Genomic DNA, 19,096 nt, shown 5'->3' with positions numbered 1-19,096 from the left:
TCTGTTACTTCTGGAGATCTCATTACATCCTGGTGAATAGGCAATGCCTTTCTTCCAAGCCTGGTGAATGAATTCTAATGATGAGGTGTCAGGATTGTACACAGTATTGTAGATTTAGTCTAACTTGGTTGAATTGGAGAAAAATTTCCTTCCCTTTAAATTTTTTTTAGCTGCTCCACTTTTGTGATCTGCCCACACAGAATCTGCAAGGGGCAAACTGCCAGGTTAGTACCTTAAAAAAGGCATGGGGACACAGTGTGTGATGAACCCAGGTGCTCATCTCATCCGATGCAGGCAGCTCCACAAGTCTGCACCTACTCATTATCACGATTTGCACATCAAGTCTGCACGACCTATGGTATTGGTTGCCTCACTGCATTACAGACCTGTACCGTAAAGGCAGTGGTAGGAGTCACCTGTGAAATTCAGTTGCAGGAATCTTGCACCAAGGAACTGCGTGCATTGCTGTTGACCTCACTTGCATAATTAAACCTCAAATGCCTGATCCTATTGCTGCACCAGACTGCTTGGTGCAATGTAATTCATGAATGTAACTGAAGGAATTTTCTCTGATGTTATATCTTTAAGGAAGAATCAGTTTCTGAGGAGTGATCGTTTGCAGTGTTAAATATCCTTCAAATTAAAATAAAATGTTATTCTTTCACTTAGATTTTTAAAGACTTTTTTGAAGGCATCATCACCTTTGCTCCAACATACAAGTACGACGTGGGAACAGACGTTTATGACAGTAGTGACAAGTGCCGAACTCCAGCCTGGACTGATCGGGTGCTGTTTTGGAGGAAAAGTAAAACACCCTGTGATGTGCCAGGTATGTACGTTACTGAATTGAATCTTTAATCTAGTAGAAGATAAGGAATGTAAGTTTATACTGTCACAGTCTGAATAATTACCTTTTATCTTGCAAGCAGTTGTCTCCTCTCGAAGACAGAGCCAAATTATCTGGAGATGGGTTTTTGTCTCTGGGTGAAAAAACCTGAGAGTCCTGTATTAAGTTATTGATGTCTATTCAACCAAATGTGGAGCTATAATTGTCACCTTCATTCAATTAATATTTCACATTTTTGTTGGTTGGGTGTGATGGTATCGTCAAATTTATTTAGATCTTGTAAAGTTTGGTGTAAAGTTACTCCTCCCTTCCATTCTGTCTGAGTTGCTGCCTCTCGCCACCACATTTGTGTATCTTTCAGATAGATTGGTATGTTTGTCCATGAGTCAGGTCCTGCTTTATCTGGGGTCTTCTTCCCAACTGAGATAAAATGTTTTGTTTTGGTGTTGTCATTTTATTCATACATGAAATGATTCAGTTTCCAGGTTTGTCCCTTTAGCTTCTTGGCTATTAAACCACATTGTTCTTGATGTCCTTGCTATTCAGGTTCTCAGACAACTTGTATTTCTTACATTCATGATGAATTTATGGAAGAATAATTCTAAAGGTAGAATATTATAGAACATAGAACAGTACAGCACACAGCAGGCCCTTTGGCCCACAATGTTATGCCGACATAGTTAATCCCTCCTACCTACAGAATGCCCATATCCCTCTATTTTTCTCTCATTCATGTGCCCGTCCAAGTCCCTCTTAAAAGCCCCCAATGAACTTGCCTCCACCACCCTATCAGGCAACGCATTCCAGGCATCCTCCACTCTCTGAGTGAAAAATGTACCCCTCCTATCTGTTCTGGACCTACCCCCTCTCATCTTAAGTGCATGCCCTTTAGTATTGGATCGTCTCAATAATGGGAAAAAGATAGTGCTTGCCCCTAATGATTTTATACAGTTCCAACAGATCACCCCTCAGCCTCTGCCGCTCCAGAGAAAAGAGCCCAAGTTTGTCCAACCTCTCCTGGTAGCGCATACCCTCTAATCCAGGCAGCATCCTAGTAAACCTCCTCTGCACCCTCTCTAAAGCCTCGACACCCTTCCTACAGTGAGGTGACCAGAAAGATATTAAAGTCTTTTTATTTTTAATTTTGATATTGATTGCTTAATATGACAGCTTTGAGTAACCCCAGGTGAATAATGATGATATTGATCAAACAACCTTCATCTCATGAAATGAAGTATGATATGAACAATGACACATACTGAATCAAGTAAGTGAATAAACATTAACATTGCTTGGAATATTGTCAATTTACTGCATTTCAGATACAAATTTAAGAGGGTCTGATTGTGAATCAGAAACAAAGATCAAGAACAGAGAGACTGGCGGAGATCTGCTGTATTACGGGAGGGCAGAGCTGACTGCCTCAGATCACAGGTGAGTGACCGAAATCCTTATGGAATGTGAAAGGTAGACGTAGGGGTGTTTACCTTGGCTGGGCTGTCAAGTACCAGCGGTCACTGTCTCAAAGTAAGGGGTTAGTCATTCAAGATAAAGATGAGAGAAGTTTCTTCACCCAGAGGGTAGTGAAGCTTTGTATATACAAGGGGGTTGAGCAGGCTTGAGAGATTTTGTATATTCAGGGAATGAAGGGATATGGTGTGGGTACAGGGAACTGGTACTGAGGTAGAAAATCAGTTTGGTAAAACTAAATAACAGATTGGGGCACGAGGAATGGAATGGTTTACTGCTCCTTTTAATAGTGACACATTTCCATTAGAAATGTCAAGGTATGATTTGGAGTATTTTCAGTTTCCAGATTTATTTAGTGGGCAGTCTCTTTTTCCAAAGTTAATCTTTTGAAAGTAGTTTCTCATGTTAGCATTGTTCAGTAAAGGTTGGGAGGTTGGTGTAAATCCTGATATTAATAGTCACTTGTGTCTTTCTTCACCATATCCCTCACGAGCAGTCAGGGGAGGCTGTGTGTGATAGGGTTTAATGGATTGGACTGAAAATTAAAAGGATGAATGTGTCAGCACAATAAATAATGGTGCAGAATTCCTTTGTCCACCACAAGGTGTCGCCAGCATGTTATAAAATGTTGGTTCATTGCTAGAAATTCCTTTGGGCACTGAGCACGAGACAAATACATTTCTGAAAACTTACTGCGTGTCCTCCATGCATGTGACACAACACACGGTGACAGCCTCAACAACTGACTCACCTGGTCTGGAGTCTGAGGCCTACTCCGCAGTTATCACTCTGCTGACCCCCACCCTGCTCACACTTTGGACCAATTATGCACCCACACCCATATTATCCCTGTTCCCTGACCTGACATGATTCCATCTGTAACTTATCCTTGCCCAAATCCCTCTTCAAGTCTCCATCCTCATGCGTCACAGCCAAACTAGGAGCTATACGTGACCTTTGTGTGCAAGAAGTGTACAGCCCCTGTTTTGTCATATATGATGCCTCGGACTTTGTGTGCATTCAAACATTGTTGCCAGAAGTTCTTGAACAAGGTATCCCCGAGCAGCCCCACTTTAATGAGCCATACAATGTCTAATGATGTAGATCTTATTTTATTCTATACTTAAAAGCCTGTGTAAGCATGTATTTGCTACCTTCATACCCCTAAATTTCTTTTATGACATGATTTTGATTATACTTTTAATATTCAACTATAATTGCAAATGCCATTTCAATTTGTATTGTGAAGAACCGTATGTGATGCTGTTGATGTAGTCTGTAGTCTCAAGGTGGTGTTGTTGCTCTACTAGATCCTTTGACACAGTGAGCAATGCCACAACACCAAGCAATTGTACAAAGCCCTGTTTACGATGCCAGTTGAACATCAAGCTTTAGTTATTATATAATATTTTTATTGCAATTTTATTTTAATCAAACCTTCCATCCAGATTAATAAATCTGTAAATTAATTGAAGCATTTTGCAGTTGATAGGATGAAGCATACATTTATTCCATCCTAATGAAGCTCCTCCAGCTAAATGTGATGTGCACATTTATTAATTGGAATTCATTCAGACAGTTTAGAAAAGCTAATTTAGAAAGAGGAAAAGCCTCTCTAAACTAGATTTGTTGTTGGGACATATTTAATTATGTTCTTGTGTGAAATCATAGCCTGAAAAGCCAAGACATACATTGTATGTTTTGGCAGACTCTACAGTTTTGTAACTCCTCATCATAAATCAGTAGTTTTTCCATTGCATGTAAAGAGTCGATTGTCCTTTTGATCAGTATTCGTGCTTCTAAATGATCCGTGATATTTTGGAAAACTTAATTTCCATTTTCTTATTTACATAGTGCTTGCATTTAAAGTACTATTGATTGCTGAATTAAAGTACTCAGATGATGCCTTTGGGAAATGCAGATCAGTCAGAGCAGCGGTCCTTCCAGCGATTTATATTTGCAGAACCAAACTGTGACTTTATTCTCAGTGGAATCTCTCTTCCCTATTTATTTTTGTTGTGTTGAAGAAAAGTATTTGCTTTTTCTTCCACAATCCATTTTACCAGCACATTTCTTTGAGAGCATTGATTAGAGTGCAAGTATGAGAAGCGGTGGGCTAGAAGCTGTACAAGTGTGTGAAAATATCACTGCAGAGGTAAGGTGGGGTGGGCGGGAGTGCCAGCTTTCTATTGCTGCAAATTTCTTTCATGCACAGCGCAAACCCCAAGATGCGGTGAGAGCACAGATGCTTGGGCCGTTGCTCACAGGAGCAGTGAGGAAAGAGGATTGGTATGGAGGTTTGTTGGGGTGTTAAAGGGAATTGGGGGTGCAGGGGTGAAAGAAATAGGGGTGGGATCAGGGAGCATGGGTGGTGTAATGGGGACTGGGGGGGTTGGGATTAGGCAGGCTGGAGGTGAGATCGAGCATGGAGCAGACTGTGAGGAGTGTGTTGAAGGCGGGATCTGCGTAAGGGTTGAGAAGATCAGTCTGGGGTTGGGAATCGAGGCTTGGAGAGAGGGCCATTCGGGACCAGTCAGAATAAAGAGTTGACAGACAAAGAACCTGGGGTTGACTGATGAGGTGCCGAGGACTGGGGTGGTTCATCGCGAGGCTATCAAGAGTCGTGGATAGTGTTTATCGGAGGTGATTGGAAGCCTGAAGGATTTTGGTAGTGAAAGACAGGATAGGATTGAAGAAACCAATTTAATGAAGTTATCGGGAAGATGACAGATGCCTCAGAATCCCTGGCACTGGACCAGAGATAGTCATAATACTTGTACGTGACATGTGCATGGAGCATTTGTGATTAAATGGTCATGGTTTGTGCACAAGGAAGATTGCGTGACTGCTACAATTTATGGACTGATGCGTATTACAGACGAGGTGAGCGATGAAACGGATATTGATGCGAATTGTTATGAACCATTAGTGATAGTTTTAGGAGTCCGTGCACAGAAAGTACAACCTAATAGATTTGGGGTGAGAGGGCAAAGATTTAAAAGGGACCCGAGGGGCAACTTCTTCACGCAGAGGGTGGTGAGTATATGGAACAAGCTGCCAGAGCAAATGGTTAAGGCAGGTACAAGAGTATCATTTAAGAAGCACTTGGATTGGTACGTGGAGGGGCAGGGCTTAGAGGGATATGGGCCGAACACAGGAAATTGGGACTAGCTGGGTGGGCACCGTGGTTGGCATGGATTCGTTGGGCCAAAGGGCCTGTATCCGTGCTGTATTGCTCTATAACTAATGGATGTGTGTATATTATAAGGTAGGTGAGTGGGCTAATGGAATGTTAGCCTTTGTGTTGAGTTGATTGTGTTACAAAGATGTGGAAGTTGTGTTGCATCTTTGTAAGACAACAGAAGGTTTGGATTTGCAGTGCAATGTTCACTTTTGACCATCACACCTCAGGAAGAATGTAATGGTTTAGAGAGGATGCAGTGGGACTTTACCATCATCATAAGTGGCAGGGACCAAGATAGTCTTGGAAGTTTATGGAAGATGAAGGTGTGATACAATGGAGGTGTTAAAGGGTATGGAGAAAAACTTTCAGATGCAGGGGAGTCTTGGATATAAAGGTGTATTATTAAAGTTATTGCTTGGCCTTCAGAGTGATGTCAGAGGGTGCTTCTCTACAGAAAGGAGAGTAGGTATCTGGAACTCTCTCCTGCAAAAGATTTTGCAGGTTAGTGGATTGAAAATTTCAACCCTGTGGTCTCTAGATTATTTACTTCAGACAAGGTTAAAAAAGGACACGAACCATGGTCAGGATGGGATTGGATCAGATGTTTCACATATTTAAATTCTGTACCTCAGTCTCAATCTGCTCCAACACTTGCCCTCTCAAGTTTATAAAACTAAGTTCGGCTGCAACTGACTCTTATCCAGGAGGCAGTGGACAATGTGACTTTTTTAATAAGAATTTGATTGAACTTGCACGGCAGGCTCTGCAGTAGGTAACTGGATTTTGCAGACAGGTACAGGGCCAAGGTAAGTGGATGTATTTGGGAGGCTGTGGGAGTAGAAGAGTTACCTCTTGGCCTTTGTAAGATTCCCTCCAGATAGGCACCAACCCTCCCATGCACTTCTTGTTCATTTTTTGGGATCTGGCTGCTGCTGTTAAAGCCAGCGTTTATTGCCTATCCCTAAGTACCTTTAGGAAGGTGGAGCTGCGGCCAGGAACTGGAGCAGTCCTTCTGGTGAAGGGACTCCCACGGTCCTGTCGAGTGGGGAGTTTGAGGATTCAGGTGCAGAAATGATGAAGGATGGGTGATACTGTATATTTCCCAGACAGGGCAGTGTACTCTTTGATGACAAACTGTCCTTTTCATTCTTGGTGGTTGAGTTCGTGGGCTTGAGAGGCGCTGTTGGAGTAGTCTAGCTGAGGTAACTGCAGTGCAATTTTCAGATGTAGAAGTGGAGGGAATGAATGTTTAGCGAGTTTGATGAGGGCTGCATTGCCCTGGATGACTTTGAATCCCTTCCAAGATGCTGGAGCTGCATTTGTCCAGGCAAGTGGAGAGTTTACTGTCACACCCTTCACTTGTGTCTGGTGGATGGCGGAAAGGCTTTAGGATGTCAAGATACCCAGTCTCTGATCTGCTTCAACAGCCACAGAAATTATGTTGATGATGCAGTTGTGTTTCTGATCACAATGGTGAACCCCATCTCCGAGGATTATGGTAAATGGTGACTCAGTGATGTATTCCCATGGAATGTCAAGGATAGGTGGCTTGACCCTGTCTTGTTACTGATGGCCATTGCATCGCACTTTGGTGGAGTGAATCAACAGACAATCTGCTGGAGGAACTCAGTGGGGTGAGCAGCATCTGTGGGAAGAAAGGAAGTGTTCATCTTTCGGATTGAAACCCTGCATCAGTTGCTCCAGATTCCAGCATCTGCAGACTCCTGTGTCTCTTTTGGTAGAGTGAATGTTGTTTACCAGTGACTTGAGTCTGAAAATTGTCCCGGCATGGATTGTGTTAAATTGCTGAGGTATTGTAAATGGAATTGATCCTAGTGCACAGATCCCTACTTCTGACCTTTTGATAGAAAGGAGGTGATGGATGAAGAAGCTGAAGATAGTTGAGCCTTGGGTACTGTCCTGAGGAACTCCTGTAGTGATGTTGTGGGGATGGAATCACTGACCTCCAACAAGCATAACCTTCCTTTGTGCGATTTCACCCATTGGAGGGTTTTCCCCTTGACACTTGTTGATTTCAACGTTCCCATGGCTCCTTGATGCCACACTTTGTCAAACGCTGTCTTGATGCCAGGGAAAGTTGCTCTCAACTTCTCTCTGGAATTTGGTTCTATGGTCCATGTTTGAACCAAGGCTGAGATGAGGTTGAAGTGGTCCTGGAAAAGCCTATACTGGGCATCTGAGGGCAGGGTATCAATGAGCAAGTGCTGCTTAACAGCATTGTTGTTGATGCCTTCCATCACCTTGCTGACATTGAGAGCACACTGATTGAACAGCAACCAGACCAATCAGTGATTTGTCTTGTTTCTTTCTTGTGAGTAGGACACAACAAGGCAATTTTCCAAATAACAGGGTAAATTTCTTGGCATTGGGTATCAGCTCCTTCTTTCCCTTCCTTCCCACCCCCATATAGCCAGTTCTCTGCTTGACTGAAAAGGAAGCCTTTTAGTCAGGCTGGCTTATGGGCAGGGAAGTTGCCAGGCTAAAACAAAAGGATGTGATGGAGTTAAAACTGCAGAGCATACAAGTACACATGAATTTCGTGTTGTCACGACTGATACCCCTGTTCCCCTGCACCTTTCAGTTTTTGGTTTTAATGTCTTGGCCTACGTTACTGTCACTGCAGAAGTGGCAAAGGAATCATTGTGTTCGAAAAGAAATTGGTGCTGTTGTAATTTTTTTATGGTTGACATTCATTAAATCATTAATCTGTACGCAATCAGAGATTCTCTGTGATAGAACAATACAGGCCCTTCGGCCCACCGTGTTGTGCCGACCTTCAAACCACTCCTAAGACTATCTAACCTCTTCCTCCCACATATCCCTCTATTTTAAGTTCCTCCATATGCTTATCTAAAGAGTCTATACTTAGAGTAACCTAGTTTTTTTTAAAACATGGTGAGTGCTGGTCTTCTAAATGTGTGAAGCTGCTTGAACCATCTGATAATGATCGGAGACCATAACCGTGAGGAGATGTGTTTTTATATCACCTTATAATCTCAGACACTGGACCAGTCATCGTTGAGATTAGTATTAATAATGGCATTGAGATCCATCTTCAGCCACCATGTCAGGTTTAGATTATAATACATACACAGGACAGGGAGTGAATTTTATATGCACATTTTGGTTGATAAATAAAATTAATGTACTGCTTTATTTCATGAAAGGTGGTGCTAGTTATTTGCAATATCTGTCTTAGTATCTGTGAAAAGATCTAGTGCTGAGTTATTTTTGTACTAAGTGGTGTATGTAACATTTTGAATGATGGCTAAATGACAAAAGAAATGTTGATGATTTACTGGAGTGTTGATTTGTCCATGTCACTCGTAATAATATTTCCTTTTGCTCAATTTTAAAATCCTCTTCACGCTTCAAACGTAGGCCTGTGTTAGCTGTCTTTGAAGTGAATATTGAGGAAGTGGATATTCTTGCACGTGAGCAAATTCTCGAAGAAGTTACATCTTCACAGGGACCATCAGATGCGACTGTGGTGGTGTGTCTTAAGGCACCAACCAATGAACCAAAGGAGGAATTTCCAGATGACCTAAGCAGTGAAATAATTTCGTGCTTTCAGAGTTATGGCACTGTTGTGTTGGTAAGGTAAGTGTTAGTTATCAGTAAAAAATCAGTATAAAAATAACATAGAGCGGTTCATTTTCTAATTGTCATTTATTGAAGTAAAGGCTGGGGCTTTTTTCCCTGGAGTGTAGGAGGCTGAGGGGTGACCTTGGAGAGGAGTATAAACTCTACAAAAGGCATAGATAAAGTGAAAGGTGCCAGTCTTTTTCCCAGGGTAGGGGATAACTTAGAGGGCATAGATTTAAAGCAGAGAGGAATGATTTAATGGGGACGTGAGGGAACAACTTTTTCAAGCAGAGGATGTTGGGTATATGGAACAAGTTGCCAGAGGAAGTGGTTGAGGTTGGTATAATTACAACGTTTAAAAGAATTTAGACAGGTACATGGATAGGAAAGGTTTAGAGGGATATAGGCCAAATGGGACTAAGATACAGTAGGTAATCAACTCAGTCAGCATGGATGAGTTGGGCCAAAGGGCCTGTTTCTATGCTGCATTGCTCTCTGACTCCAAAGAGTGATATTGTGGCAACACTGAAGATGATTGATTGCTAAGTCATTGCAAATAGACAGCAACTTATTTTTATTGCCTATCTCAATGAAATGTAAATAGTGTCTGTTAAGGTTTGGTCTTCCAGTTCACTTTGTTAATGCCTTGCTGATAAATTCCTGTTAAGCACAATTTGCTGCCAGACACTGGAGCTACAAGTTGTTCTTTCTGCTTTCACTGTTATAATTGCATCATTTTGTGCTGAGATTAAACTAAATCCAGCTCCAGGAAATTGAGGTAAATTGAGGTAAATTGCTGCACTTGAGTACTGTGAGCCATTTTTCTGCTCTTGGTTTTGCCCAGGACAGTCGGATTGTAATTGTGTCACTATCTTTCTCCCAGGTTTGACCGTGGACAAATGCTGTTGACTTTCCAGGACAGTCGCATGGCTTTGAAAGTTTTGGAGCTCGATGGGATAAAGGTGAATCTAGTTCTTTTTTTTGCAGCAGGGTCACCGCTGTGTGTTGAATTAAAATGCAGTCGCGGTGGCACTTATCAACTGGCTATGTTTGAGACTGTGTGAGCAGAGAGTGATGGTGGAGAAGAGTTTGTGTGGATGGAGTGAAGTCAGAGTGTGCAATTGAATGTACTGGAAGAGATATCCATGTGTTGGGGACCGTTCTACATGTGGGAGGTCTGTGCTTGGGTGTGTGTGTATGTTTGAGAGAGAGAGATCTTGTGGCCCCTCTGACATCTATTTTCACTTCAATCCTATTGACTGATCATCTGCCCACCAGGCCCATATACATGATCTTTTCACGGACTGTCCGTGGTCCCTGATCATCTCCATCTCAACTTTTTTGCAGCCCACTGCAGTGCCCTCTTGTCTTTGCCCTGTGATTCCCCATTTCCCAATGTGCTCCCAATCCCTTTCTGGCCACTATCATCTCCTGATCATTTTCCCCATTACCCCACTGCCTTGATTATTCCATCACTCCTGATCCTCCCTGCTTCTAATATTTTACTGCATCCTACAAAACCTCCTTTCTAGTCCCACCATCTCTTCACCACCAGAATCTGAATCCATGCACAATTGTTCCCTGCAGTCTGTGCCTCCCCACCACCACATCCCTGTATGATGACAGATCAGCAGCAAGGCCCACAGCATGGTTTATATGTGAATAGCAAAGCCTGTAAGTCCTGGTCCTGAGGCAAAGCTTTGGACATTTTGTGTTATTGTAGATCACACCCTGGCAAGCTTTCACGAAAGTGGTGCATGTTTTAACATCCAGAAGAGTGTTTGACCCATCTCATTTGACCAAAAGCATAATGATTGAAAATTAAATTGTGAGTAATATCACATCTCAGGAGGCCCAAGATAGGGTGTTACTGAGAGTAGGTAGCATGGTATCAGACAGGAGCAGAATGAGGAATGTGGAGAGATTAATGTTCTCTCAGGGCAAAGAGGAGAGCTAGATTTATTTCATGCCTTCAAAACTGAGGCATTTTAAATCACAGATCATGAGCAACTCTTCCCCCTGAGGGGAGGAGTGCATCATGAGGGGTCAGATATGTCAGGTTATTAGGCTACATGGCCTCCTGTGTGCTTTTCAATTGTATATGGAGAAGAATGAATTCCAGTCCTTTTTTTTTTGTGTGATTTGTGTGATAATTGAATTCAAATCAAAGAAGGAATTGTTTGCTCTTTCAAATTAACCCAAAGGTGGGTGTTGTGGTTGTGAGCGGTGATGTCAGGAAGTTGCCATGTTCGTCACTGCTGTTAACTTCTTGAAAGTGGCCAGCCGTAGTTTTGAACTGTTACAGCAATCACAAAATTACTGTGCTTTAATACCTTACAGGTTAATGGGAGAGTGATAAGTGTCAGACCTCGAACCAGGAACTGGCTGAATGACCTACAAGAAGAAATTAATAGAAACAGGAACAGTATTGCCCCAATGTCTCCAACTGCAAATTCTTGCCTGCTTGAAGAAAGTTTTGATTTCAGCAGCCTGGATTATGACACTGAAGGTAGCATGTCCATTGCATGGGTTTCCGGTAATCTTAGTAACAGGTGTCGTGGAAAATTCAACGGCTCATGGATGTTGAGCCTCCAGCTTGTCCACGCAGTGATTTGCGTGTTAGCTGCTATTGATGTGGGGACATGTTCCTGTAATGTGTGCCACATGTATTAAAGACCTGATCACAACAATATTACCTATAAGAGCCTTTAACCTCATAAAATGCTATATCACTCTATCTGCTTTAAGTTGATTAGGTTATTTTTCTGTCTTTTCTATTTGTTAGCAAGATGTTATTGGCATCAGTCAGACAATTAGTCCATTATTAATGTCAGTGACACCTCCACACCTTACAATGTTCCTTGATGACAGTTTGTTCTCCATGGACTAACATCTTTTGTTGATCCATACAAACATAAATCTAGAAGTTATTCTTAGATGGTGAAGAAAGAAGACATGAGATTATTTTGTTCAGAGGTGTCATGGTTTTACAGGGATTTGACAGTAGACCCTTGCTAGCTCATCTTCAAAACATGGTTGTCAACCTGTAGAAACTGATGTTCTAACGTAATTGTTTATTTCCCCTCTCTAGCATAACTCTTAGTCCTTTGGGATACTTGTATGTTTTACCTTTTGAATTTGTGAGATCCTAGTTGTCTTCTGACTAAACTCCTCGTGCTCACAGAGTAAAATATTAAAAAACGATATTTTCTTTTGATTATATTGTGAGTTGTGGAAGTGGTTGAGTCTGCTTTTAATGAGAATAGTGCTTGTAAATGTAACTTGAAAGTAAGAGCTGGAAGCAGATGGATCTTGTGCAGTAAGAGTGCTCCTGATGTCACGCTAATGTTGCCCTGTCTTTTGGAAGCAGCAACTCATCTGTGCTGAATTGACAAATGTATTTCCTGTTCTCCAGTCTTGATGGGGGTTGCTCTCTCAGTTCCTGTCTTTCCTGCCAGGAGGCAGGGCACTGCTGGGTGCAAATCACCGTAAAGAAGAGATTGAAGATCTGCTGTTACCAGACAGGATCTTTCTCATCCAACCTTTGGCTATTTTTGATTTCCCCACACCCTTTCCATCAGTGTTTGGATCACATTGTGTACTGAACCTTGAAATAAAAGTGTTTATCTAAGCTGATGCCATTCTTAAAGCACTTGAGAGTGAAGGGATTACTATTGAAGTGAAGCCATTGATGTGTCGTGGCAAAAATGGCAGCTAGTTTACTGATATCAATGTCTGAAAGTATGAAACTGAAAGATGATTTGACAAGGTAGCACAAAACTGCTGTAATGGAACCTTTTACAACCCATCTGGTGGGTTTTACCCAACCACTGAGAAACCCCTCTACATTGATCAGAACAGGGAACTATTCATGGTAACCAAAGTCTGGGAGTGATGAAACTCTTCAGTGGTTAACTATGTTTCTCTTTTAAATGATGCTGCCTGATCTGCTGTATTTTCTGTTTTGATTTCAGCTTGGTAGAAGCTACATAAACTCAGAGGAGTAAAACGAGCAAAATATCCAACTTTCTTCTCTGAAGTGAATGGAAAAGAAACTAGGACATTTCATTTGAACCCCACTTCCTTCCGATGAATGTCAGGGTTATGTTGTCTCTGTTGAATATTCTTGGTGAAATAATGAGTGTGTTAAGTTGTATGAAATGTGGTCTTACTGACACAAAGCAAAGATGTGTCCTTTCTGTTGCACAGGAGATATAGATGAAGACTTGGATGAAACTGTTCCTCAGCACTTGCTGACAGGACATAGCATGAACCACAAAACTGCACCAGAAGGAGTTCCTGAACCTGGTGTTAAAGAGGTTGAGTTCTATTTGTCAAACAGACCACCTCACGCTGAAGTGGATGGTATGTAACCACCTGAAGAAGGTGAAGGTGATTGATGAATGTGAATGCTTTGCTCTTTTTTGTGCCGAAAGTTCAGTATCTTATGTTATTGTGATGATGCAGAATCTACCACAAAAAATGAGGAATTGGCACCTGGTGAATTCCGACCGCGAACAGCAAGCAGATCATTGTCTGTACCTGACCGACCTCAGCCTCCACAACGACCTCCTCCTCCAAGTAAGAACTGTCACAGTTCAATAGCATCAATGTAATTGACGAGGTATTCCACATTACATTAATTCTATCTTTATTTTCCAGCGGTACTAAGTTTGAAGAAATCTGCGTCTGATACCTTGCATCCATCTGAAGAAAGTTGTTTCCAGGCCAGTACCTGCAATGCAGTGCAGAATCTTCCAATGGCAGTTCAGCCATCTGTAAGTAATGCAATTGAAATTCATAGACCCACACACCCTGGGAGGTCAGTTGACCCATCGTACATATGTAGCCACTTTGAAAGAGCTGTTCATGTCGCTCAGTGTGGGTACATTCTTAGTTTTATATTGCTTTTTAATGTTTTGTTGCATCTGCTTGTAGCACTTTCCAGATCTTGATGGCACCCACAAGGCAAATGGCTTTGTCCTCTCAGTTTGAATGACTGCTTTTGTGTTAAAAATTCAAATGCTGTAGATGTTGGAAATACTCAGCGGGTCAGGTTGCATGTGTGGGAAGTGAACATTTCAGGTTGAAGACCCTTCGTCAGACTGTGAAGCTGCAGGGAGAATTGGGATGTCTCTGATGGATAAACCATGGGGAAAAGTTGTAAACGAGGCTGCCTAGTTAACGGAAGCAGTTAGCGATTAAGAATGGAAAGAAAAGGTGGGCGTTGTGAAGTGCCCAGCAGGTCAGGTGGGGCATGCCCTCCGCTTCCAGAGAGAAAAATTTTTACGAAGTGTTTTCCCCATCCCAATTTGAATTGTGTAATTTAATAAGCTCTGGTTATAGACTAAAGAATAAAATGTGTGCACAGATGGTTTTTCCCAAAATTATTAACATCTGCTCTACATTTATAATGAAAGTAGTTGCTACAGGAATAACAGGGAGGAATGTGTTCAGTTGAACAGTGCACCTGGATGTTAGGGGTTGGGATACATAACTGGCCCTTTGAGGCTGTTCTATCAATCATGGAAGACTGTGGCTGAGTGGGACTGTATTGGGTCTCTCAGGGAGAGTGGGCACATCCAGGCTAATCACAGTTCCTGTGGCCACCGGTGTGAATTAGGAAAATGAGTGGAGTTGAAGATAGTAATGAGGTTAGACAGCTGGGCATGTGTTTAAGAAGGAAGTGAATGGCCTTGGACATCCTGTTCCAGAAAGGAGATGTAAAGGGAACAGACATCCACTGGTCAGATCAGGAAACTACCAAAGATTTGGAACCTGAGAAGAAAGGGGAGTCAAGGTATGTAGAAGTAACTGGAATGGGGCGAGAGCAGGCTGAAACTGTGGGCCTATTGGGTTGTACTGGATATTAGCCACTTGGAGCAAATGAGCCCAGTAGCCTATTGCAGGTGATGTGAAGTACAGCAAGGTGTCTAAAGCTGATGTTCACTCAATATAACTCTGTGTGAGCTGACAAATGTTCAAGAATGAAATCTGATATTTTAACAGCTGTAAGAATTAGCTCATCTGCTTTCAATGGTATCTATGTGTACACTCCCAAGTCATGGTGTTGATGGATGTGTATCGAATTATTTTTCCTTGCATTGCTCAGATTAGTGTTAAACTGCTTTTTATGGGAGGAAGGCGGTTTTAGCTCAATCAGAAATGTCAAGACTCAGATCTGAGGTTTGCTTAAAAATGGAGAAGCAAATAACTATCTTCTTAGAATTGATCTGAAGTTTCAGTGTGATATGTATGACAAATTAACATCAGTTGCTCATTCAAAGAAAAACAAAAGCAAGTTTTTGTTGGGAATAATGAAAAGGAGTACACAAGTTCTGATAGCATGGTTACAGTTTAGGAGGAGAAATAAGACAGCTGAACAGTATACTGGAGCAATGGTGAATCTGAGGAAATTGGATTTGCTAAAGCCAAAATATTAAAGGAACTAGACAAGTAATTGTCTATAGTTATTTGAGTGTTTGACATGAAGAATTACTCTACACAAAAATTGACTCTTGTAGTTTCACGTGGATTAAACATTAATTTGTTTAACAGCTATCACAAAGAACTGGAATAAGCAAACCATATAATGTGAAGCAAATCAAAACAACATGTGCAGAAGAAGCAGAACAGGCAATAAAACATTTAATGGAACTCAAATCAGGTGAGTTGGTGTAAATTTGTGTGAACAGACACAACAATGTTTTATTACATGTACTGTGCATTCCAGAAATAGTATCTTTGCAAGCCACCTTTTACCCTTTCTATCCAGTTCCAGGTCACCTGTCAACCTCTTCTCTTTCAAAACCTCTTGCATCAAGTCACCAACGTGCTCCAAGTCCAGTCACTGAGCATCGGAAAGGGCACGTGGTGAGTTGCCGCCTTTTGCAACATACCTTTTATGCTTTAAAATGAATCATGCATTTTGTTTTTGGAAATCAATTGCTGTTAACATAGCAGACATTGTATCAACAAAAAAAACACAATTCTCAACATTGTTGCTCACAATAGCATGTTCTTGCCTCCCTGTACATCTTCCTCTTGCCAGTTTGTTCATGAAAATGCTCCATAAAGACAACTTATGTCCAGCTGTAAGTTCATATTGTGTGCCTCACTAACATGAATTTCCACTTCTGGAAGTCAACAACTTCCTTTCCACTCTAACATTCCTACACAACCTCATTCAAGTTTTGTGACAAACATTGAAATATCAATGCCAACAGTCATATCCCCTGCTTTGAAAACATCTGACTACCTCATACAGATTACACACACAAGCAAAACCACCACCGCGTAGTTCAATAGTAGGTGAGCACTCTGCTCTTTACCTCATTTCCTTCCAGTTTGCTGAAACACAAAGTCAATCCATCTCAACACGATGACCCAAGGTATGTGTCATGCCAGGACAACGACAGATACAATCTCCCTCCCCCACCACTAATCCTTTAAATACTTGTTCAACACTATATAGCTGTCACAACTGTTCAAAGCTCAAATTTCTGCACCACTCGTACCTTGCCTGTAAACAACTGTGCAATGAAGCCACAACAAATTTGTTTCAACACAAAAATCCAATGATTGCAACCACATTACAAACATCAAATGAGTCTCCAGAAGTGCACCAAACAGACTTGATTGACACAATGAATTCAAGAATAACTTTCCCAGCCAATGTGTCCCCACTCTCAAACAACATTCTATACGTCACCTCATCCACCACAAACAGGTCACTTCAATTGCAGTTGTTACTACTTTCATCCCATGAAGAACTTCAACTACAACCTCACACGCAAAAGCTAAGTGGAACTAATCAAACAGCCTTAACCTCTCTATGACATTTCTAATTACCGGCAATGTTATGAGACCTGCATTGAAGTACAGATTTCTCACCTACAACAACATAAAACTCTGCATCTTCTCTAGTGTGATATACATTTGCATTGTATTCATCCTCTTTTTTCTCCCCCCCCCCACAGGCTGCAAACAGTAAGGAACCTGACCCAGGTACACTGACTTCATCAAGTTCTAACCCAGTGGAACTATCAACATCATTGCCTTTCTTAGAAACTTCAGGAAGGATCAAGCAGAGATCTGCTCTGATAAACTACAATCCCAAACAAGAGAAGCAGTGTATCACTGACAGAACTTCACATGAACTCTGTAATAACCAAGGCACAAACTCAGAAGACGCAACCACTGCGCCAATTGCATCTCCTGATCCTCAAGATGATCACAGTGCCCTCATAAAGCCAGTGAACAGTAATACCGCTCACAATTTCCACCCTGCCTGTGGGTCAGCCCCTACTAGACTGTGCAACACCCATGTCTCATTGAGCAATCGCTGTAAGCTTCTGCAGGGCACAAACCCTTCAGATTCCAACTGGTTAACAGACAACTCTCATCTTCTAGGCCAGTCCAAAAATGAAAACGAACTTCAAACAAACCAAACCCACTTCAACAAATTCATAAATGATACTGAAAAGAAAGTGCTTGATCCTGCTACAGCTTTCCAGAAAAGGTCAAACACAACATAAAGACTTACATATTACCTCAAATGATTTGTAGCAATCCCTGAATAAAGGACCAACAAGACAACCATGCCTTTAGTCACTCACCTTTCAAAGATGATTCCATTCTGTGTCACCTCTATGAAAGCATTTTCTGATCATGTTGTTTAATACAAATTTTCAAGCAACAAAGATGGACAGATCTGACTGAAGGAACAATATAATTGCAACTCATGACAGCTTTTTGTAAGACAACTGAGAACAGTATTTTTTCCATGTGTTTATTTCTTTACTTTGTACATACAGTAGTTGCCAGAACATTCCTTTGTATCATACTATTTGTTCAAAGCAGTTTACTAAGTAGACAAATGCTAAAGTGCCATTCAATTTATATTATCCCCCAATTCACCAAACACTGGGAGATATTTTTTCACACCACAGTACAGGGCACTACTGCCTTCCCTGAGTAATGCTCCTTTAAGAACATCGCACAATAACAAAGTTGAAAAACAGCAACTTTAGCATAGAGTCATACATCACAGCAACAGTTCCTTCAGCCCAACCCATCAATTCCAGCCAAGTTGTCTCCCTGAGCTAGTCCCATTTGCCAGCATTGTGCCCATATCCCTCTAAACCTGTCAAAATATGGCAATTGTTAGCACTTCCTCAGGCACCTCATTCCACCTACACATCACTCTCTGTGTTAACAAGTTGCCCAACAGGTCCCCTTTAAGTCTTTCCCCACTCATTGTAGCCTCTCCTTCCCTAGTAAATGCACTAACCATCAACCTTACCTGTGCCTCTCATTATGTTACATACATCACCTCCTGCACTCCACAGAAAACAGTCCCAGCCTATCCACTCTCTCCTTATGACTCAAACCACCTGTATCACAGCTCAAGTAGTCATAGCTACATTTTAAAACAATTGATCTTTACTGTGGGACTGAATACATTGCTCACATTTAGCTAACTTCAGTACAAACTGTTTTTCTAAAATCTAAAGACAAAAATTGAAAATAGATGAGGGACATTCGCACCATAATGTTTTCCCAACTTCTAAATTCCATCCTCTCAGCAATACACTCCTTAATTCCAATTCCCATTCTAATTATTTGTTTTAACTACACATTTCCATATCTGCACTACCTGCACCCTCTGCACATCAAAACATACAACTTTATTTACTACCAAGCTTCCACATCTCACCAACTTACCTGTCTCCTTCACACACCCCTTGTAATCAATCCTCACATCACAAATACAAGCAGCAGCCCATTGCTTGCGTGCCTCATCTACCCTTCACAAAGGTCATTACTGCCTTTGTACCTCAGTGCCCAATCTCCCTTCACTCACCTAATACCTAACAATTTCAGTCTTCAATATTTTAAGCAACCAATCCGCTCAAGGAGAGAGTCCCAAAGATTCACCACCTTATACCTTAAGTAATTTTGAGTCATCTCTTGCCCAACTTCTTATT

General features: G+C 41.5%; 1 protein-coding gene across 1 annotated transcript in view; it reads left to right on the top strand.

The window, feature by feature from the left end:
• The window catches only part of LOC127567992 (synaptojanin-2-like), a 75,583-nt gene extending 57,939 nt beyond the window's left edge, over window positions 1-17,644 (top strand). The window contains 11 exon segments of the mRNA XM_052011236.1: window positions 670-829; window positions 2,170-2,281; window positions 8,904-9,122; window positions 9,991-10,069; window positions 11,448-11,616; window positions 13,317-13,472; window positions 13,575-13,688; window positions 13,770-13,885; window positions 15,666-15,774; window positions 15,883-15,980; window positions 17,087-17,644. Of these exon segments, the coding sequence (XP_051867196.1) occupies window positions 670-829; window positions 2,170-2,281; window positions 8,904-9,122; window positions 9,991-10,069; window positions 11,448-11,616; window positions 13,317-13,472; window positions 13,575-13,688; window positions 13,770-13,885; window positions 15,666-15,774; window positions 15,883-15,980; window positions 17,087-17,644 (1,890 nt within the window).
• The last annotated feature ends 1,452 nt before the right edge of the window (window positions 17,645-19,096 follow it).

Source organism: Pristis pectinata, chromosome 3 (genome assembly GCF_009764475.1).
Source record: "Pristis pectinata isolate sPriPec2 chromosome 3, sPriPec2.1.pri, whole genome shotgun sequence".
Taxonomy (NCBI): Eukaryota; Metazoa; Chordata; class Chondrichthyes; order Rhinopristiformes; family Pristidae; genus Pristis; species Pristis pectinata.
Note: the sequence above shows the minus strand (reverse complement) of the source record. Positions and strands in the feature narration are given on the sequence as shown.